Genomic DNA, 22,069 nt, shown 5'->3' with positions numbered 1-22,069 from the left:
AGCGTAGCAAGGGCATTTTCCTACCCTGTCAAAATACCTGGATCACTTTTCTCAGTTTTAACAGGTAGACGCCCAATACATATAAGGCATCAATCAAAGCGTTCAAAAGATATTCAAGGTTTAAGTGATCATTCAAAAATTGCAAAATTTGCAAGTTTATCCAACATATATTTCTCTAAATATGTGACCATCCACCACCAATAGGCTGTAAAGTCGCACTTGCACATTGCAGAGCCTATTAAATTGTTTGGGTTTTCAAGAAAACTTTGAGAAATCTGAATAAAAAAATATGTGGCTTTGAGAAATCATAACTTTGTCAAGAAATATCTGATTTAAATGTGGATGGTATCATTTTTAAGCTGATTAAACACTCTCTCAAAAAATGCATTAATCCCATAACAGTGAAAGTGTCAACTTTACAGCCCATTGGTGGTGGATGATCAGTAACATATTTGCAAAATACAAATAAACTTTCATTAAAACCTTTTATCTCAGGAGGTAGCCATTTTGTGTGTTTACTGGTTCATTATCCAAGCTAGAGATGACGATGTTTGTATCTCGGAAGTCAACGGCAACCGTTGCATGGAAACCAATGTTACTGACCACCGAGATGTACTCACAAAATGCAAACATACTGTAGACTGAAACAAAGAGAAAAAACATTATTTGATTGACAGTCAATGCATCCATATGGACTGTAAAGGGGGGTAACCGTGTTTCAGCCCTTGGAGTAGGTGGCAAAGGCCCCTGGGAAAAAAAATAATTATAGCCAACACATTGAAGTGGCCTTCAGGCCTTGTGTGTCTGCGACTTGCGTAACAAAAAACAATAAATTTAAAAAAATAAAAAAATCTATCAACATTGATCAATTATTAGGAAGGTGGAAGAACAAATTGTGGTTAGACTTGGTTTCAAGTCTGAGATCGCGATTATTTCTCTGCTTCAGCCGCGCAAACGCTCCCACAAATTAGCAAATGACGGAGGTTAATCTACAAGAGGGCGCCATTTCAGGCAATAATGTAATGGCTATCAGGTAGACTAAAAACACGATCACAGACTTGGAACCTAATTTATAGGTGGCATGTTTAGAGACATTCATCTTCAAGTCTATGGTAACACACAATGGGTTCATAATACACAAATAATTGGCAAGTTGATATTTAAGACCCAAATTGACCAAATGAAAACAAAGCCTTTGATGGACAAGTACAGGAGTGCACTGTTTGGTTTGGGTGTACACAAATGAAAACAAAGCCTTTGATGGACAAGTACAGGAGTGCACTGTTTGGTTTGGGTGTACACAGACGCATTACACTAAGCCTAATAGTATCAAAGTATTGTGTCCACCATCTCAAAATGGCCGATGGATTTCACACATGGCACATTTGTGGTTATTTATGGATCAACAGAAAGAACTGCAAATAATGTAACTGTTTCCAAACTTTTTTATAAGTTGATAAACTTCAAAATTAAACACTTACCATATGGTTCGCAGTAAAGATTGTGCCTCACAAAAAAGTATGAAAATCCACATATTGACAGCACAAAAGCAATAAAGGCATAATGTTTTAACCGCCGTGAACGTTGAATCTGTCAAAAGACGGGGGAAAAAGGAAAGAAGTGAACTAGTCAAGGCCATGAGAAGAGCACCGAGTGATCAGCCTACACGAAAATAAGGACCAAGTCCAGGGTTAATCTCACTTAATCTCACTTAATCTCACTTAATCTCACTTGTAATCTCAGTAATCTAAAGAAAGTCATCAATAAATAGTGGCCATCCGATTAACAATTACTGGTATGATTTCATCAGGACAAGTGTAGTTTTTGAGATCTGACCCAAGATGTTTTGCTGTTCTTGACTTGACACCTGTTAACCCACAGCTCCCCTTAACATCAAACCTGCTGAGAATATACAAGCTTGATGAATTTCAAATAATGAAACTTTCAGGCCTGTATGAAAGGGCAAGGGCACCAAGGCATTTTCTCTGTTGTAAAGGGCACCCTATGAAGAAATTGCAAACTTCAACTGGAGTATTTCAAAGGAGGCAATCGCTTTCGTTGCCTCTGTGAAGTATCAGGCTTGGTAGTATACTTGGTGTTAGGCTAACGGTTAGATTTGTGTTAATAGTTTGGAAGTTTGCCAGCCTCCTTCATTTGTAAACTGGGTAAAAATGATCTGATTTTGATCATAAAGTATTTCAGTTTTGTGCTTACCATTGGTGTTTTTCTCATATGACACAGACAGCATGTTGTGACCATATAGATGAAAGCAAACACAACGAAGAATATAAAACACTTCTCATGTATTTCTAAAAGAAAGAAAAAAGATATGTTGTCTTTTTCCTCCTGTAAGTTGTCAATGCCTTTAAGGCACTGGACACTATTGGTAGTTACTCAAAATAATTGTAAGAATAAAAACTTACTTAGTAACGTGCAATGGAGGGCTGTTGATAGTATAAAATATTGCTCCCTCTGAAGTAACCAAATGCAACAATGATATCAAACGTGTAGACTAGAAAAATTACTTAAAATTTTAAAAGTTTTGGTGAAAAAGCAGTATATAATGCAGCCATTTCAGACACAGAGTTAAGAACTTGTTTAAACTCTGCAAACACCATCACCGTACCAAATAATATACTCAACATCTAGATAGCATACGCCTCTCTTAATATTAAAGCATGAGTGCGTCACAATTCTGCGTCAAGAATTATAACGTCATGCATGAATAATAAGAGAGGCGTATATAGAGTTTCAAATTCAACTTACTGTAGTCTTCTTCTGACGAGACGTATGTCAGACCAAGCAAGCAACACAACTCTGCTAAGTTTACTCCAAGGTTTGCTTGACAAAGAGTTTTATACTTAGAGTTTTTGTTCCAATTTTGGGTATCCTGACGATGCCAGTTGTAATACATAAATGCAAACAGAAATCTTGGAGTGGTGTGAAAGGCCACAGCGACGCGCCATATGTAGCGCTGGGGTGTAAAGCCACCAATACTGGCACTGATAGATGGCAGGAAATTGTAAACCTACAAGAAAGAAGAAAAACAAAAACAATTTTATAGGTATCTAATCTTTCATAACCAAATTTAAGAGTCTGTACAGTAATCTTGTCAATAAAAAAAAGGAGCAAGGATAATTTTTCAGAGACTAAAGGGTTTTGATCATCGCAGGTAAATTTGGATTTCTCTATTCTACTTGAATTGGCTCTTAATATTCAGTCAACAACATTTATTTCCATACAAACACAATATACAAATACAAACAATTGGATTTTACAATATTGTAGCTGGAGCGGGGCTAACTTTAGCATAATTTAGACCTTAATAGTTTTGAACAGAAAGTGTCTTGCTAAAGAAAAAGGTTCAACAAAAATTATTTTTGTTTTACAGATGTTCATGTTTCGAATCCAAAATTCCAAGACACCAAAATACCATTATTGGATTCATCATATTTCAACAACAACATAAACTGGCAACACTGAATGGTAATATAGTTGTACCCTAGCAGAGTCTTTCTCGAAGGCAAAACAAAATAAAAATTGTGTTGTAACTCGCCATCCTCCTGATGCTCTTACAGATAACTTTCCGTATGGCGCCACCACTTTTTCACTCATTTTTACAGAAAGGGATATATCAATCAGGTAAATTAGATACTATATTATTTTATTTCGAATGAAAAAGTGGTGGCGCCATACGGAAACTTTTCCCTCTTAACCCTCCATTCACTTTTAGTTTTATCTCCAAGCAACTAGAATCCTCGATTCTGATTGGTTGATCCATAGCAACAAGAGAGGTGTGTATATAAACCCAGCCCATATCAAACCCTGCATATTGCTCTGTTGAACTCTGCATATTATTGCAAAACGTACAGTGTTCTAACACGGCGAATTGCTGTAATCTGCTAGTCAAGTTTGCTCAAGAACTTTGAAGAAATTTTGTGTATCCTGCCACCACTTGTTTACTCATTTTTACAAAAAGGAATATCTCATTTGAGTAGGCCTAAATTAGATGTTATTTTTTTTCATAGCAAATGAAAAAATGGTGGTAGAATACGGAAAGTATCCTGAGTAACTTTTGAAAACCAATGGAATTGAAAAAAAAAACGTTCTTTAAAATTAAAATTCTTACTCTACAGTGGGTGTAGTTCACTCCTTCAAAATCCTTGAAAAAAGATATTAACACACAGATAATGAACCCCAATAACGGTAGACTTGACGTAACTAAAGTCAAAGTTCTCATCGGAATCCGGATCATAATTTTAACAAATCTCAACAATGTTTTCACTTGAAAAAATAGTGTTGTAGGATACGTGTGTTTTCTGTCGGTCTTCCTGAAATGTTGTTGTGTTCTCAAAAACTGACGAGCGCCCTCAAGAGGTCAAAATATCAAAATGGTCTATAAAACTAATTAATGCATGGTACCCATTGAGGCTTGCCATAAAACGCGTATGATTGAATATGAAGTGATTCGGCGATCTGGTTAGGGATCAGACTATTTCATCCAACTGCACCCCCCAAAAAGTTAATTAATATAGTTAATTAACCTCATTTGAGTGAAAGTTTGAAAATAAGGTGTGATCAAACAACAATAATACACTTATGATTACTGCCTATTTTATCTGAAAACTGATAATGATGAAAATTTGTTTGTGTTTGTGACACCAACTACAAGTATTAAAATATTTATTTAGCATTTTACATTACACACACTCCACACACAATCGTCTACTACGACGACTCGATCGAGGCTGTGTGTGGTGTGTGTGTACGTCCGACGTCCCAATCTTTAGCACGCATAACTGGGATGTGGGGAATTTCCTTAGTGAAGATTCCGTCAAAATAAATGGGTTTTCACACGGTGTAAATTACAGGTTTCTACACTACATTCCCGTCGACCTTCTCCATATACTGCGGGGAGAGATTTTCGTATGAATCCACCGAGAGATCTCTCCTTAGGAGCGAGGGCTGACGACGGAGAAAGGTGGGCTGTTCCGTCCGGGCGGGTGATGTCATGTTTTCTGCTCGCCTATCGTTTTGGGGCGTCTCAATCCTCACGATATTGCCGTTAAAAACTTTCCTTTTGATGGCTCTGTACCATTCCAATATATGTTTTTATTAATTATGCAATGTCTAGGGAAGGCAAATCCCCACCTGACTGTCACTTTTTACCTCAATTATGGCATAAATTAATGTTTTCAGTGTTTTATTATTTCATGTTTTTGGTATTATTATTGTATTCAAAGAAATAGTGATGGGTGGATCATACTCATTAGAACAAGGACCTGGTTTGAATCTTTTCTAATGCATTTTTAATGTAAGAGCTTTTTGTATTTGTTTGTGAGTAATACTATTTACAACAGAAATTATAACTTTACCAAAATGTTACTTATCATTGTTCCAGTTCAATAAGTAAACTTGTTATATTAATGACAACAACAACAAATCCCAAGTACACAAAATATGATAATTAAAATGAATGGACTTATGATGAATGATGCCATCATCATAAATAATATACTTACTATTGATAGTTCAAATAATATGCATTATAAATTAACTCTGACTTTAGATTGAGCCAGTTTTGAGTGCCCCACCCATTTTGTATGAATACAACACGCCCATCCCCCTTAAAGTCATGATAGTAAAGATAACTGTAATGATGTGTTGCACAATTTTAGGCTGATTATTGCATATTTTTGCTGATTAATTAAAAATGATGCATTGGCAATTTGACAGCACGGAAAGTAATTAACTTTCATTTGATACCTCAAAAAAAAGTTTTAAAAAAAGAGGCTGTTTTTTAGTTAAATCAAAAACGTGAAACTCAAATAATGTACAGTACACATTTTACAAGTTGTGGCTGTCCAGTGTATGAATATTCATTAAAAATGTACTCGAATCTCCATAAAATAATTGACCACATGAAAATGTCATTATTTCAGTAGAATATGAAGTGTTCTACAGCAAATCAGATTTAAACTTTTGAAAAGACATATTAATAGATACATCTTGTGGGTTTTGTAACATCTTCTTGGTATCTGGATTGAGTTGCGAGGAAAGACAAATTTACTCAAACCCGCGATCCTCTGTAAACTGTACATGAGTGCTCTATCAACTGAACAAGCCTAACTTATAATTTTAGCATGGAGGTCCGCCATGATTTTAGTATGCCCAGATGTTTGTACTGGACTTCCATTGTCTCTGTTGCACTGGTTCACTGGTGCAATGTAATCAGAGTTTGCACTTAACTTTTTCAGTGACTGGTGATGAGTGGGACCAGTTAGCTTGTCATTTCAATACTCCACCAGGCTTTCCACCTCTTTTATGGTTTTCTTTCAACACTTTCATTTTTACTGCTACCTCAGTTTGAAACCATATGAGCAATAAGTGCAGTCAGTGGCCTTACACATATCTTTCGAAAGTAATGACTTAATAATTAGCAAGACCACTTGGGTAGAGTTTTGAGTGGTTCTCAGAAGTTACAACTGGCATTTGGTCAGTGAACCACTGTTAAAGGATTTGGATACTCTTTGTAAACAAAACGTAGTGTCCACATATTTACATTAAACTTACACCGTTTGAAGATAATGAATAGAAGGCTTACCTTTAAATATTAGTTGGTGAGGTGCTGCAGTTTTTGAGAAATTAGTAAACAATGTTATGAGAATACGTTTTACATAAATGCAAAAGTAATTTCCATCTCCTTTCGTGACTTGTATTTCTAAAAAACTACAGCACCTCAGCAAGTAAAATTTTAAGGGAAGCTTTCTACAATCACCTTCAAACTGTTTAAGTTTAAAGTAAATCTGTGGACATTGTGTTTTGTGTAACAAAAAGTACCCAGGCTTTTTAAGAGATTGCTGACTATAATGAAAAACCTCAAAATATAAACAACATCAGTAGTCATTGCATGTGATGAATAAACCTAAGCCTTTGATAATGAGATGTGGATGAACACCACACTTGTGGTAGTTGTTTATCACACACAGGTTTTATCAGATTTGTTGATGATTTGGGGAAATATTTACTTGTGTACTTACATCAATAAGAAATAAGTTTTAAGTTCACATGATTGGTGTGTTATTTTGAGTAGGGGTCGAAAGAAAAGAAGTTGTGTTCTCTTTAAAAAAAATTACTAATGTTCACATTTTGAGATTTTTTTTATTACATTCTTTAATTAAGTATACTGAAATAGAAATACTTATGTGAAGTAATTGTAGAATAGAATATAATGTTGTCGATATTCATAGAAACCGGTTTCTTTTCTCTATTCAGTAACACTGAAGTCAATCTCAGAAGCCCCGCCAACAGTCCAGATGATATGTAAGTTTTGGCATTTTTGAAATTACTATTTTAATACTTGGAATCATACTGTATGGTTTCTGTGTAAAGCCTTGACAGATTTGTCATACAGGCCTGCCCCAGTTTATGGTAAATGAGCAATCTTTCAGTGCAAATCCCAGTAGCGGCATTGGGTCCCGTCAAAATACACTATAGACCGTATAAAATAATCCTTTTCTGGCTATGAACATCTTGACTCATGGCACAAATTGGTCACCCAAAATATTTTACTTTACAATACCATCAGCACAGTTCATTATTATTTGTGGTGTTGATTTTTGCAGTATTTTTAGCCGGGTTATCAAACTGTAAAAATGAGTAGCCTGGCTATAAATCTGGTAGTCAAAGGCTAGCGGCAATTTTGACCCCTGTGAATGTAATAATGTAAAATGACATTACAAAGATCACTTCGAAACGATTTATATTAAGATATCTGACAATATACTGTTTACTGTATCTGTAACTCTCATAGGAAGCGTGCAGCAGTACAGAAACGAATTGAGCAATATTTCTACCAGCTAGTAGATGGCTGCGGCAACTCCAAGTGCTCCAATGAGCACTGTGCCTCCAGTAGAGGGCAGCGCCTCAGCCACAATGAGGCCGCTGCGAAGGCTCTGGCACTGTGCAAAGCCCAGGCCCAGCTCTGCTACCAAGCCTCACTGACAACCACCAAGCAGGCCAAGACAACACACTCCAAGAATGTAGATGTGAGTGATGAGGCATCGACCAGTCATGCCTCACCACCAGAAGTCAACACGGTCAGCTCTGCGACTGCCACACCTAAGATCAGCAAAGGTGCATCAACGAGCAACCTGACACCCCAAACGGGCAGTGATATCTCCGTAATGGAGACACCTAGAAATGAAGGGGCATCAACGAGCGACCAGACTCCCATTGTGGGCATCCTTCCTCCTGAAGTTATTGGAGCGCCTGTAAAGAAAACCAGAGCCGAATCTCAAGGTGAACAATTGTCACACAATTTCTTACCAGGGCCCATTTACATTAAAGCCATTATACACTTTCGGAACAGAAAAAACAAAAAAAAGTTCACAGATTTACAAATAACTTACAGGGTGTGTACAGAAGGTCATGGTGAAAGACTTCTCTTGAAATATTATTCCATGAAATGCTTTACTTTTTTAGAAAACATTAAAACAATTATCAATTCTCGTTGTCAAGAATTACGGATTTACTTTAAACACATGTCATGACACGGTGAAACGTGTGGAAACAAGGGTGGGTTTTCCCGTTATTTTCTCCTGACTCCGATGACGATTGAGCCTAAACTTTAACAGGTTTGTTATTTTATATATAAGTTGTGATACACGAAGTGTGGGACTTTGGACTACACTGTTTACCGAAAGTGTCCAATGGCTTTAAAAGCCTGTAAGCACAAAAACTTGCAAAGCACAGGATAGCAAAAATAGGTTGCCAGCAAACTACCATACATTCACCATTGGTTTGACTGGGAACCCACTGAAGGGATTTTGCCAAGCAGAATTTTCTGCTGAACAGCTTTATGAAATTGGGGCAAGGTTTTAAGCTTCTAAAGACTAGTAGCCTCACTTAGTGTACTCCAACATGCACAAAATAACCAACGTGTGACACTTTGGGCTCAAATAGCCATGGAAGTTGCAAGAAAACAATGAAAGACAAAAATACCCCTGTTGCATAGAATTGAATGTTTTCAGATGCCATAAAGCCCGTCTTAGATCACAATATTTTGAGTGAACAATTTACTCTGTCTCTAAAATTATATTACTTCAAAGGGGTCGTTTCTATCAATGTTTTATAATATCAACAGCTCTCCAGTGCTCTTTACTTAGTAAGATTTTATGGTCATTAGTTGTTGGAGTAATTACCAAACGGTATACCCTCCCATTAAAAACCAAATTACAGAAATGTTATATATACAAATGACACAATCTTCCCGTGGCATAGCAGAAATTGGTTACCAGCCAAAAGTCTATAAAGTTGACATCGTTGTGACTGGTGCTCCACCAGTGTCATGGCCGAGCGGTTAAGAGCACTGGATTCAAGCACTGGTGTTTGATCAGCAGGGTGTGGGTTCGGATCCCGGTCGTGACACTAAAATTGGGGAGGTAGTGCTTTCTGCTCTACCGGCTAGGCTTCGAATTGAAGATACCCAAGCCTACATTCGTATGGACCGTTTCAGCCCTAGGAGTAGGTGGCAATGGCCTCTGGGAAAAAAATTGTAGCCCACACCTTGAAGTGGCCTTCAGGCCTTGTGTGTCAGGCGACTTGCATAACAAAAAATTAAAAAAAAATTAAAAAAATGTTTTGCTTAGCTGAGTGAGTGAGTGTTTGCGAACGTTGTGCCTGTATACACATCCTCCAGTGTTAAATGGTGAAGAAATTGAATAGCTGGTTAGTATTGTCAATTTTTTTAGAGAAACAAATGTTTAAAGGCGAATTGCAATTGTTTGTATTTATTCATAATTGCAGTAGGCAAGCAGCCAGACCACCTCTCTGAAAAGAAACTGATTGATGTGATAAACAGCTGCAAGAGTGAGAATAACTTTTCACCGTTAGTACGCCTGATCGGAGAGGTGTTCTCAAGTTGGAAGGCACTCAACAAGAGCTTCCTGAAGAGAGCCTTCAAGACGGACACCCCTGACAAGGAAGAGACGGACTTCGAGAGACAGTTATCTGAGAAGGAACAAGAAAGAATGATTGATGAGAAAGAAAAAGACGAAGATGAAACTATGGCTTCTGGGTTCCTGTCTTCAACGAGCGGTAAACTCATGGTAGATGTCGAGGCAGTTCAACGAGTCTTCAAGGCTCTGGAGGACCTGGAAGAAGAGCGTGTAACAAATGCTTTGCTGAATGCCATCATTGCGCTGTCGCAGACCATCGTAGTAGATGTACGCTGGATCCCACAGTTTCAGAGCAACCCGCGCTTTCTAAATGTCTTTGTGATCATCATGGAGAACTCCTCACTACAAAGTCCCGAATTCTTAGAGGTGGCATACCCGAGCTTCTGTAAAGCGATTGGCCGTCTTCCCCTGTCAGCCCAGGCAACTCTTGCTCGAGTGTGGTCCAAGTTCCCCGCGACTAACCTGAGAAAAAAACTGGAAAGCCTTCAGCAGCTCATCACATTCAAAGTGCTGACAGAAAACTTTGGAACATCAAGCAGCAGAATGGTCAATGAGGATGAGAGTATAACCAGTGCCACAAAATGCATGAAGATTATCTTCTATGCGAGTCTCTTGGGTGGAACGGTGGACCAGTCAAGGTCTTCGAACACCCAGGAAGAGGAAGACAGGGACATTATGGAATTTCTTGGCGCAGTTGGAAACGACAAAGACAAGAAGATTCCTAAGGAAGACCCCCTCTCAAAAGAGCTCTCCATCTCGGTCTTAGATTCGACAACACCCCTTATACCATTTGAGGAATTCTACAATGAAACTTTAAGTGAGCAAGTTGAAATGGGGGAGGATTTTGCGCGATACAAGAAAGATGGCCTCGGACAGAGTGGACAGTTTTCCTTTCTTCACTACCCATTCGTTTTGACAGCGGCCGCAAAGAACATGGGATTGTATTATGATAACAGAGTACGGATGTACAATGAGCGAAGGCTAACTGTCCTCAACAGCCTGGTGCAGGGAGAGCAGTTTAATCCTTATTTAAGACTGAAAGTGAGGAGGAATCATGTGATCGATGATGCACTAGTCAGGGTAAGTAGTGTAGCTGTATAGTCTTAAACCCAAGTCACACTACAGCGAAACGATAACGATCACAACGCGAAAAGAACGCATTCTATTTGGTTGAAAAGCTCCCTGCAGAATACGCCCACCCTCATTCAACCAATCGATGGCGTGCATTTTTATTGTTCTCGTTTTTTGTTGTTCTCGTTATTGTGGCCTGTGTGACTGGACCTTAAGGCTGTGTCCGAAACGGCCACTTCGGCAACATCTACGGCTAGATCAGCGCGTCTGCCAGTGTTGGAGAGTAGGCAGGCGTGCGTGATCTAGCCGTAGCTGTAGCCGAAGTTGCTGTTTCGGATACGACCTTACATCTTCCAAAACCACCAGCTGGCTTTCCAGTGAAATCTGCTGTAACCAGATTATGCATCACTGCAATTTGAAAACATCACTGATTTAGCTAAATAGGCAAATCAGTGATAGTTCTGTGATGTACAGCTGACAAATGTCATCCAACCAAATAACTGGAGTCTTGAAGGGCGTCCGACAGTATTTCAGGCCATCCAAAAATAAAAAAGGGACGTCCAAAAGCTGCCCGGATACGTAGCTGGCCAAAACCAAAAGTATATGCCTAAACATAATAATTGTTGATAGTTCCTATTATATGTTTCCTGAGTTTGGTGGACTAAATGATAGATATTGATAAACTATCTTTACTTTTCTTGGTGCCAGTCATGCGTTTACAGGTTTGGAGTTATATGTAGGCCACGCAGTTTCCCATTGACTTTCAGATTTTCCAATGGCAGTGCGTTAGAAAAATTAAAATGGCCTTGCCCTTTCAAAGATGAAATTCCATGCTTGCGTTTATGTTCTTTGTTTGGGCTTTTGTTTGCACATGAACATGCCTCAAAGTAAAGTCCTGTATTGTTTATGATTCCGTCAAGACACTGGACACTATTGGTAATTGTCAAAGACCAGTCTTCTCACTTGTTGAGATACAACATGCATAAAATAACAAACCTGTGAAAATTTGAGCTCAATTGGTCGTCGAAGTAATTCGAGATAATAATGAAAGAAAAAAACACCCTTGTCACAAGAAGTTGTGTGCATTCAGATGCTTGATTTTGAGACCTCAAAATCTAATTCTGAGGTTTTGAAATCAAATTCGTGAAAAATTACTTCTTTATCGAAAACTATGTTACTTCAGAAGGAGCTGTTTCTTACGATGTTTTATACTATCAAAAGCTCCCCATTATTCATTATCAAGTAAAGTTTTATGCTATTAATTATTTTGAGTAATTACCAATAGTGTCCACTGCCTTTAATTTAATGTCCCTGCAGCTTGAAATGATTGCCATGGAGAACGCTGCAGACCTTAAGAAGCAACTGTATGTGGAGTTTGAAGGAGAGCAAGGCGTGGATGAAGGCGGAGTGTCCAAGGAGTTCTTCCAGCTTGTCATTGAAGACATCTTTAATCCAGACATTGGTAGGAAGAATGTGATCAAGTTATTTCCGAAACCTTATGAGACTGGTGGCTATTATATTAAGACTCTAGAGACCCTATTCACAATGTGCAGCGCACAGACCTGCGCGTCTCCTATCCACCATTTTTTGTGTCAAATCATGCACAAAAGGATGGTACACGTGGTTACGCACCTCCGAACAATGCGCATTCTTCCATTTTTTTTGCCTTTGTGGGGAGTCCATTCCTTTTGTGCCTGTTTTGACACACATGGCGTACAGGAGATGCTCCAGTGTATCTGTGAGCTGTGCGTTGTGCATAGGGTTATTAGGTTTGGATAAATTTGTCTGTGCACCCAAACCAAACAGTACACTCAAATAGGGTCCACCATATCTCATCAAGGCTAACACAGTAACAATACAGAATTACAGCACATAAGTATAGACCCATTGCAAAATGCGCTCTCTTTTTTTTTTTCAAAACTTGCACAAAAGGATGATACACATGTTTACATGCGCATTGGTGCGCAAACACATGTACCATCCTTTTGTGCACATTTTGACTCCCAAAATGGAAATGCGTGCAAGTGCGCTGCGTGTTATGTATTGGGTTTATAATAAGCCCATTAAATCAGAGGCCATTAAATCAGAGGCCTGTCGTGTTTTTTACTTTAATCAAGTGTTTTGCACCTTCAAGATACACAAGATTTTAAGGTATTTTCTTGGTTACAGATCGACTTGGGCATTTCCATTTCTGGATTCAATGCGATGCCCGAGTCAGCGCACTGACCTATAATAAGCTGTTAGCCGATATGTGGCAATAAACCTGTAATAGCACCAGCCAACTTTTAGTCAACACTTTTAAAGGCCCTGGATACTATTTGTAATTACTCAAAATAATTGTTAGCATAAAAACTTACTTTAAAACAAGCAATGGAGAGCTGCTGTTGATTGCATAAAACATTGTGAGAAACGGCTCCCTCTAAAAAGAAAGAAGTAATTTCTAACTAAAATGTTTGAATTTAATAACAGACTTCAGCTGAGGTCTCGAATTCATGGAATCTGAAAGCTCACAACTTGTGCGACAAGGGTGGTTTTCTTCCATTATTCTATCGCAGCTTCGACGACCAATTGAGTCCCAAGTTTTCACAGATTTGTTATTTTATGCATGTTGAGATATACCAAGTGAAAACTCTGGTCTTGTTGCTGTCCATTGCCTTTAACCAGTCAGCGAACTACATTATGTCACCATGACATCATACATAGTTTATTTTGTTATACCCTACACATTTCTAGCTATTATTATAACTGCATGTTTTTGATCACATTATGTTTGTTTGTTGACAGGAATGTTTACCTTCCACGAGGCTACAGGACTGTACTGGTTTAATCCCACCTCATTTGAGGTGGACCGTCAGTTTACACTTATAGGAATTGTACTGGGTCTGGCCATCTACAACAACATCATCTTAGATATACAGTTCCCTATGGTAGTGTATCGCAAACTTATGGGCAAGAAAGGAGTTCTTTCTGACCTAGCTCAGGTTGAACCAGTAAGTACACATAAGCCCATTTCACACAAGAGCAATTAAGCAAGGGTCCCTTGCTAAATTGTAGCATGGGTGTAAAAATTTACAAATTGTACCTCTTGTGAAAGGACCACTTTTTGTTCTGTCCAGGGTTCCTCTTTAAATCTTGTCAAATATTGCTACATTTTACAACCATGCTAAAATAATTACGGGACCCTTGTTGAATTGCTATAGGGCTATAGATCAACCTGTAATAATATTATATTGTCTTGATATATCTACTTTATCTACCGATAAGGTGCTTAAAGGGAAGGTACACGTTTGGTAATTACTCAAAACAAATATTATCATAAAAACTTACTTGGTAACAAGTAATGGAGAGCTGTTGATAGTATAAAACATTGTGAGAAACGACTCCCTTTGAAGTAACGTAGATTTTTAGAAAGAGGTAATTTTCACTCAAATAATAAAAGACTTCTAGCCAGAAGTCTTTAGTTCCTATCTGAAAGCACACAAATTCGTTCAACAAGGGTGTTTTTCTTTCATAATTTTCTCTCAACTTCGATGACCAATTGAGCCCAAATTTTCACAGGTTTGTTATTTTATGCATATGTTGGGATACACCAAGTGAGAAGACTGGACTTTGACAATTACCAAGCAAGTACCTTCCCTTTAAGAAGGTTTAACAGACAGACAAATTCTAATACAGGTTTTCTAATCCATGTCTTTAATTGGCTATTAATCCCTGTTATTTTATGCGAACAATTTGAAACGCTGTGACTTTTCAAAAAGTTCTTTACGTCGAAACGCATCGATTATAAATAGATGTACATATTTACTTTTTTTTCAAGCAACCCTGACCACTAAATTGTCTACATCCCCCACACAGCTGCACATCCAGCCTGTGTGCGATTAAGCTCAACGCAGAATGAGGCACGCAACCACAGGATTAATTTAAATATCCCTTATACTTTGATACTTTCAAGTCACATTTCCAGGGGTTACGATCGAGCAAGGCATTCTTTGAAAGAAAATATAATTGCACGGCGAGATTGTACACCACTGGGAACGAGGTCTCCTTATTACTGTCTTAATAATAATAATAATAATACAGAAATGGCTTTGTATATAGCGCTCAGGTCTATCTTGCTGTGATGCTCATGGCGCTTCAACATTATTACCCCTGGTCACTGGGTCTTAAATCATTCCTTAAACCATCTCAGCTCCCTGTGGAGTATACAGTCTTTGCTGCGAGTTACCGCGCTCCAAGCTAATCACATAAACCATCTCTGCCCTCACAGGTACCCACTTACCCCTGGGTGGAGAGAAACAATTATAGTTAAGTGTCTTGCCCGAAGACGCATGTGTCACGACCGGGATTCGAACCCACACTCTGCTGAACAGAAACACCAGATCTTGAGTTTGGTGCTCTTATGCGCTCGGCCACAACACCCAAAAATTGATGAGTGGTTTGTTTGCTTCCATTTCATTGAAGGTCCTTTCCAACAGCTTGAAGTACCTGCTTGAGTGCGAGGAGAATGTAGAAGACGTCTTCATGATGAATTTTGTGATCAGTTACAAGGATGTGTTTGGTAACACTATAACCCATACACTGATGGAGAATGGTGAGAATACACCAGTCACCAACGCTAACAGACAGGTATGGATGTATGCAATAAACCTCCAAAGACCTATAGAGCTTTGGCAACTTTGGGGGGGGGGGATAGGAACAGAGTTGAATTCCAGGTGGGCGGTAGATGATGATCGGAGAACACGAGACGTAGGTTGCTTTTGGGGAATAAGTAATTCTGAGATATATCTGGGGGCTAGTAGGCCATGAAAGGTGTATTGTTGGTTTGTTTGCGTGTTGGTCTGTTGTTGGTTTTTGGGGGGTTAGGTTTTATTGAATTTATTTTTATTGATTTTTAAGAATTGTGTTCCATTTTGAATCTCTCTTTCTAGGATTTTGTGGATAAGTATGTTGACTTCACTCTGAATAAGTCACCAGAGAAACAGTTCAAGGCCTTCAAGCGTGGCTTTGATATGGTTACTGATGAGTCCCCACTCAAGATCTGGTTTCGTCCCGAGGAAGTGGAGCTCCTTGTCTGCGGAAGTAGAGTAAGAAAACAAAGAAAAATGAACACTTATCCATGAATACTTCTTTGTTTTGGGCATGATTTATCTTCCATGTAAATGGGGACACTTTTGAGCACTGGCGGCAAAAAACGGTCCTTTTTTTGTGGCTCTGAGCATGTGCGCACATGCTCAGTATTGCGCACATGCTCAGAAGGTCTGAGCACGCGCAGAACTGTGGAAGAGGGCCGTCCTAAAGTCTCTCATTGTTCCACAACTGAGTACATTCATTTTGGATGGATTTATGCAATATGAACATGGGTTACATGTTTGTTTGTAGGCACTTGGCACAACAGACAGTACATGCTTTGTTTTCCATTTAAAACTGTTTTTTTTTTTCAACTTGATGTACATTTTAGTAACTTGACAGTATCATGCAAAATTGTGTCAACAAATACATGTGCACAAAATAACAATAAATTGTTCAAAGTCACAGGAAAATTTCTCAATTGTAAATGATATGGAATGATTCAAGTACTAGTCAAAAAGATAGATCATTTTATTCTATCCTGTTGGTTGTATTTAAATGGAGCTGGCCAAATAATGTAATTGCCTATTAAGGATGAATAAAAAAAATTGAATTGATTAAGTTGAATTTTATGGTTGGAAGGGGACGGGCTAGAATTTGTGTAGAGAAATTGTATGAAAAGTGTGTACACTGCAGTGGTTTCTAGTTATATTAGAAATAAGTTTTTGAATGATATATATAAAATATCATTTTGGTTACACCATTTTGAATACTGCAGTAATTTCTAGAATATTTATAAGAAACCCAGTTTTTTTAATGATATTTTAATGATATTTATAATTTTATTTACAGCATTTTGATTTTGATGCTCTGGAGGAAGCCACAGAGTACGACGGAGGTTACACAAAAGAGTCCACCATCATTAAGTGAGTACCTTACTTAAGAAAACCTCTTTAAAGGCAGTGGACAGTTGGTAATTACTCAAAATAATTATTAGAATAAAAACTTATTTGTTCAGGGAGAGGTTGATAGTATAAAACATTGTGAGAAACAGCTCCCTCTGAAGTTACGTAGTTTTCGAGTAAGAAGTCATTTTCCACGAAATTGATTTCAAGACCTCAGAATTAGGTTTTGAGGTCTCCAAATCAAGCATCTAAAAGCTAACAACTACGTGTGACAAGCAAGTTTTTTCTTTCATTATTAACTCGCCACTTCAACGACCAATTGAGCTCAAATTTTCACAGGTTTGTTATTTTATGAATTTGTTGAGATGACTGGTCTTGTGACAATTATCAGTAGTGTCCAGCGTCTTTAATGGCACTAGACACTATTGGTAATTACTCAAAGTAATTGCTAGCATAAAAACTTACTTGTTTGTGAGCAATGGAGAGCTGTTGGTAGTATGAAACATTGTGAGAAATGGCTCCCTGTGAAGAACATAGTTTTTGAGGAAGAAGTAATTCTCATTAAAATATTTGAATTGAACTGGAGACCACGGCTGAGGTCTCAAATTTAAGGCATCTGAGTGTTTTTTCTTTCAATATTATCTTGCAACTTCGATGACCAATTGAGTCCACATTTTCACAGGTTTGTTATTTTATGCATTTGTTGGGATGCACATGTGAGAATACTGGTCTTTGACAACTACCAAACGCGTCCTGCGCCTTTAAGCCGTTTTGAAATGTTGTTTTCTGTCAATGTTTTTCTCTGTCCATTTTTCCCTGGATGGTAAATTTGTTTAGAAACATATATGTACCAATTTCAATATTGAAAATTTGAAAAAAAATGTAGAAATAGATCACTTTTCTATCATTGGTTTCTCTGTTGCAAGTTTGGTGAATTTGTTTATATGTAGCACTTCATTGTCCCATATGCAACTGGGTCTTTGGCCGTGTAGAGCATGCATGCAGAATTACTATTTTGTTCTGAAATCCACACACGCTTGTGGCATAACTAGTATAAAAGGTTTTTTTCTTGCTTTTTGTATACTATGGGGTTAAATTTACATGAGTCGAGTATTCCGTACTGCACTCTGATGCTTATGATGGGCACCCTTTGCAAGGCCATTAATTAGGCAAACAAGGTGTGGACTACAAGACAAACCACAGGGAACATAACAGCGACAAATACAATGTATAACAGTCTTGGACCTGAGATTATAGTCAAACATCTCTATTTTGTTTATTAAGACATTTACTGTCACCGACTACATTCAGGTTTCAGGTTTATTTCTATACCATGTACCATCAGGCAGTACATGATAAGGGAAAACTACTGAGCGGAACTTAATAATAGTTTGGGGAGGTCAGACAAGAACCCTAACCTTGTACAACATGTACAATGTCTGGCCTCTTCAAAAAGAATACATATCCTATAACGTTACACTATGAGATTTCAAAATAAATAAGCAATAGTTATTGTAGGTTATTAAATAATTTAATGTAATAAATTCATAACCTGATAAGTCAATAAATACAATTTAGAAAAAAATAATAATTAACCATCTTCTTGTTTATAGGTATTTCTGGGAGATTGTGCACAAAATGGATGACAACCAGAAGAAGAAGCTGCTGATGTTCACCACTGGAAGTGACCGGGTACCTGTTGGCGGATTAGCCAAACTCCGCCTTATCATAGCCAAAAATGGAGCAGACTCTGATAGGTAAAAACTATATGTATTCAGAAACAGTAAGAGAACCACCATGTAATCACTTACCTGAATCACTATAGACCCTCTTGCACTCATTCAAGCATTTTTGGGATCTCTTTAGTGTCACCATGGAGGTAGAATGGTCTCACACACATAATAGTATCAAAGTATTATATAGCGCACGTAGATCTACCAAACAAGGTACTCAAGGCGCTGAGTATATTACAAACTTTTAGAAAGATAGGTAATTGCAGTGATGAATTTTGAGACCCAATTATTTAGTACCTGATAAGGGTTTATAAGGTGCTACGGCACATACAGCAGCCATAGCCAGGAACACAGGGGCGAACTCCTCTTTTCGAAAAGTGCACTGGGTTCTGTTACATGCGTTGGATGCGTTGCACAACACATGGGACCAACAGCTTTACGTCCCATCCGAAGGACGAAGTAATGGTTAAGTGTCTTGCTTAAGGACAGAGGTGTCACGGCTGGGGATTCGAACCCACACTCTGCAGATCAGAAACACCAGAGTTTGAATTCGGTGCACTTAACCGCTCAACCACGACACTTCCACATTGCTGTAACGCGTGTTGGAAACAAACATGCGGACAGTTATAGTTCCCATTGTTCAAATCACTTGAGTTTTGCACAGTCTATAGTTTTGTGGCCAGGCAGTGGTCTACACTACTATTTTACTAATCTACTGTGGCCGCGCCACCATTGCTGGATTGAGGCAGCGCAATGTTTTGTACACAAGGGTATGGCATAATCGTTGTCTTTTTAGCTTCTCATTCGAATTACGTGTCTTCCTCAACGATTTCCACACTTTCCCTTACAGGACAGTTGGACAAAATTAAACAAAACATTTTTTACGAAACTGCAAGCTAGGATTTCTGGCCCATGGTCTAAATGCAAAGTAGTGTTTTATTGTATGCTGCTCCTAACAGTGTGGGCTGCATTGTAAGCATAGTTATTGACCCCGTGCACGCATGTCACACGCAGCGACTGTGCCTTGCTCACCATTTTGGAGGTCAATAGGTTTACGTGTAAACGCTGCATCGCCTAAAATGCTCACTTCACTGAATAACACACGTTGACAATGACCACCAAAATGGCGCATCCAAGATTATTCTGATGATGATGTCAGGTGAATTGGGTCAATAGTGTAATTATCAAATACACATATAACCAAATTATGATAATTTCTTCAGGTTACCCACGTCCCACACTTGCTTCAACGTATTGCTACTCCCAGAGTATAACAGCAAAGAAAAACTTGAAGAGAGACTACTCAAGGCCATCACTCATGCCAAAGGGTTTGGCATGCTGTAAAGCAACCTGCTGTTGAGTTGTACCCCTTAGGGAAAGTCAAGACATCGAGTCAGGCCTGCCAACTTGAAGAGAGACTACTCAAGGCCATCACTAATGCCAAAGGGTTTGGCATGCTGTAAAGCAACCTGCTGTTGAGTTGTACCCCTTAGGGAAAGTCAAGACATTGAGTCAGGCCTGCCAACTTGAAGAGAGACTACTCAAGGCCATCACTAATGCCAAAGGGTTTTGCATGCTGAAAGCAACCTGGGGCCAAGTTCATAAACCTTTTTGAGGTATGGCGGACATACAATGTTTTACGCGCGCGCCCCAAACGGGGGCAACTCATAGATATAGAATATAATACCTAGATCGGTTGCGCGTACATACGCGCCATAAGCCGCAGTAGTTTTGTAGCATTGTGTCCGCCATATCTCAAAAAAGCTTATGGAGATGCTTAAGCACGTAAATAGCTTGCTTATTTTACACATGTTACTGGCCAAAATGACATGCCATAGACATTGCTTTTGACTGGTATTTAGATGTTGTTTTCTTAGCATGACAATTGAGTGGAGTCTTGGTCTGTTATCTGATTTTACTAAGCAAGGTTTTTTTTGCTTAAGCAAAATTTTGTGCTTAAACAGCTCCATGAAATTCGACCCTGCTGTTGAGTTGTACCCCCTTTCTGGAATTTAATCTTTGAACTTGTTGAAAAGGCAAGGCCATTTTCTTTTTTTCAAAGGGCACTTCCATTGAAAAATCTTGAAGTCTATGGGAAACTTTTGAAGGGCACCAAGGCCAAGACCAGGGGCAACAGAGGCCATGGCCTCCGTGTAACTCCAGGCCTGCAAGTAATTCATTTGTGTTGTAAATAATACCTTTTCAATAGCTGGAAATTTGAAAGAGAAAAAACTGTTTTATGAAACTACCTTAAACTTCAAGAGTGTTATTTGATATTTGCTCCCTGATTGGGGGAACAACACGACTACATTATAGGAGAATTAGCTACGAGAATTGAAACAGTTATTTAAGAGCTTTGATATTTTGAAGTAGCAGTTTTTCCAAGTGATTTTGAAATTTAATACAAATTTGCTTGAGCTTTAAAGCCAAAATTATTTAGTGCATTCAATTTTATACTGTCTGTTTCGACAATAAATGGACAAGACTTGATGCAAGTTGAAAAGTTCAAATTGAACTGGTTGTGCTAAAAATGGGGGCATGGTTGGCTTAGCGTAAAGCGCTTGCCTCTCACCAAGGTGACCCTGGTTCGATTCCCGGCCAAGGCTATATGTGAGTTGAGTTGTGCATTGGTTCTCTGCTGTGCCACAAGGGTTTTCCAGACCATCCGGTTTTTCTCCCTTAGGAAAAATCAAACACTTTTAATCCCTGGCTTTGCTCTGGTCAAATCAAACACTTTTGATCCCTGGCTTTAATCTGTGGTCAAATTAAACCCTTTTGATCCCTGGCTTTGCTCTGTGGTCATAATGGGTTGATGTGGCTGGCTGCCAAAAGGCGCCCTTGCATGCCTGCAGTATTGACTTTTGTATTAGTTTGAAAGAGTAAATATCCTATCTGCAGCCATTACATTGAGCCAACATTGTCTGCATGCAAACTTCAATCACATCTCTCCAACCGGTATTTGTTCAATGACTGTCCAATTTAACCAACTTTTCAGTATGGTCATTTTTAGTAAACTGAAATATATGCAATATAAAAAATGTTCTCTTTAAAATAGTCAGTAAAAAGGACGGTGATTTGCAGAATATGTTGCCAGATATTTCTTTCTTTAATGTGTGCATAACATGAATTTATGCCTAAAGAATATCTTGAAAACATATGAGTCAGCATAGTGTTTATATTTTGTAGCATACAGATATTGTATAGATCTGGAACTTGATGACTACATCAAAAAAAAAAAGTTTCATTTGTGTGCAGAATATTGTGATCAACCCAAAGTTAACCTTCAATGTAGTAAAATTTGTTATTGACAGAATTTTTTTATATTAAAACAATT

General features: G+C 38.3%; 2 protein-coding genes across 2 annotated transcripts; one reads left to right on the top strand and one right to left on the bottom strand.

Moving 5' to 3' along the window:
* Positions 1 to 401: 401 nt before the first annotated feature.
* LOC117293827 (post-GPI attachment to proteins factor 2-like) lies at positions 402 to 4,352 on the bottom strand. The gene is made up of 5 exons (XM_033776281.1): positions 4,130 to 4,352; positions 2,767 to 3,028; positions 2,215 to 2,309; positions 1,482 to 1,590; positions 402 to 641 (listed from the first exon to the last, which is right to left on the bottom strand). Exons 1-5 carry the CDS (start codon positions 4,253 to 4,255, stop codon positions 487 to 489), a joined length of 747 nt encoding a protein of 248 aa, XP_033632172.1. The 5' UTR covers positions 4,256 to 4,352; the 3' UTR covers positions 402 to 486.
* Positions 4,353 to 4,728: 376 nt separating this feature from the next.
* Positions 4,729 to 20,418, top strand: LOC117293408 (ubiquitin-protein ligase E3A-like). Its single transcript, XM_033775729.1, has 11 exons — positions 4,729 to 4,981; positions 7,276 to 7,323; positions 7,814 to 8,301; positions 9,808 to 11,039; positions 12,348 to 12,492; positions 13,815 to 14,020; positions 15,492 to 15,656; positions 15,959 to 16,114; positions 16,950 to 17,023; positions 18,616 to 18,759; positions 19,959 to 20,418. The coding sequence occupies exons 1-11, from the start codon at positions 4,929 to 4,931 to the stop codon at positions 20,077 to 20,079; spliced, it is 2,832 nt and encodes a 943-aa protein (XP_033631620.1). The 5' UTR covers positions 4,729 to 4,928; the 3' UTR covers positions 20,080 to 20,418.
* The last annotated feature ends 1,651 nt before the right edge of the window (positions 20,419 to 22,069 follow it).

This window comes from Asterias rubens, chromosome 8, assembly GCF_902459465.1.
Source record: "Asterias rubens chromosome 8, eAstRub1.3, whole genome shotgun sequence".
In the NCBI taxonomy this organism is placed as follows: domain Eukaryota; kingdom Metazoa; phylum Echinodermata; class Asteroidea; order Forcipulatida; family Asteriidae; genus Asterias; species Asterias rubens.
The sequence above is the reverse complement of the archived record's forward strand: the minus strand, read 5'-3'. Positions and strand labels throughout refer to the sequence as shown.

What these genes read in the sequence shown, in the direction of transcription:
- LOC117293827 (XM_033776281.1), bottom strand. Translation starts at nt 4,255, where the DNA reads ATGATCCGGATTCCGATGAGAACTTTGACTTTAGTTACGTCAAGTCTA. An exon ending in ATATGAGAAAAACACCAATG is followed by an intron (nt 1,591 to 2,214) that starts GTAAGCACAAAA and finishes GTCTTTTGACAG; the next exon opens with ATTCAACGTTCACGGCGGTT. An exon ending in TCTTTACTGCGAACCATATG is followed by an intron (nt 642 to 1,481) that starts GTAAGTGTTTAA and finishes TCTTTGTTTCAG; the next exon opens with TCTACAGTATGTTTGCATTT.
- LOC117293408 (XM_033775729.1), top strand. Translation starts at nt 4,929, where the DNA reads ATGAATCCACCGAGAGATCTCTCCTTAGGAGCGAGGGCTGACGACGGA. An exon ending in AGGGCTGACGACGGAGAAAG is followed by an intron (nt 4,982 to 7,275) that starts GTGGGCTGTTCC and finishes TTCTCTATTCAG; the next exon opens with TAACACTGAAGTCAATCTCA. An exon ending in ACCTAGCTCAGGTTGAACCA is followed by an intron (nt 14,021 to 15,491) that starts GTAAGTACACAT and finishes ATTTCATTGAAG; the next exon opens with GTCCTTTCCAACAGCTTGAA.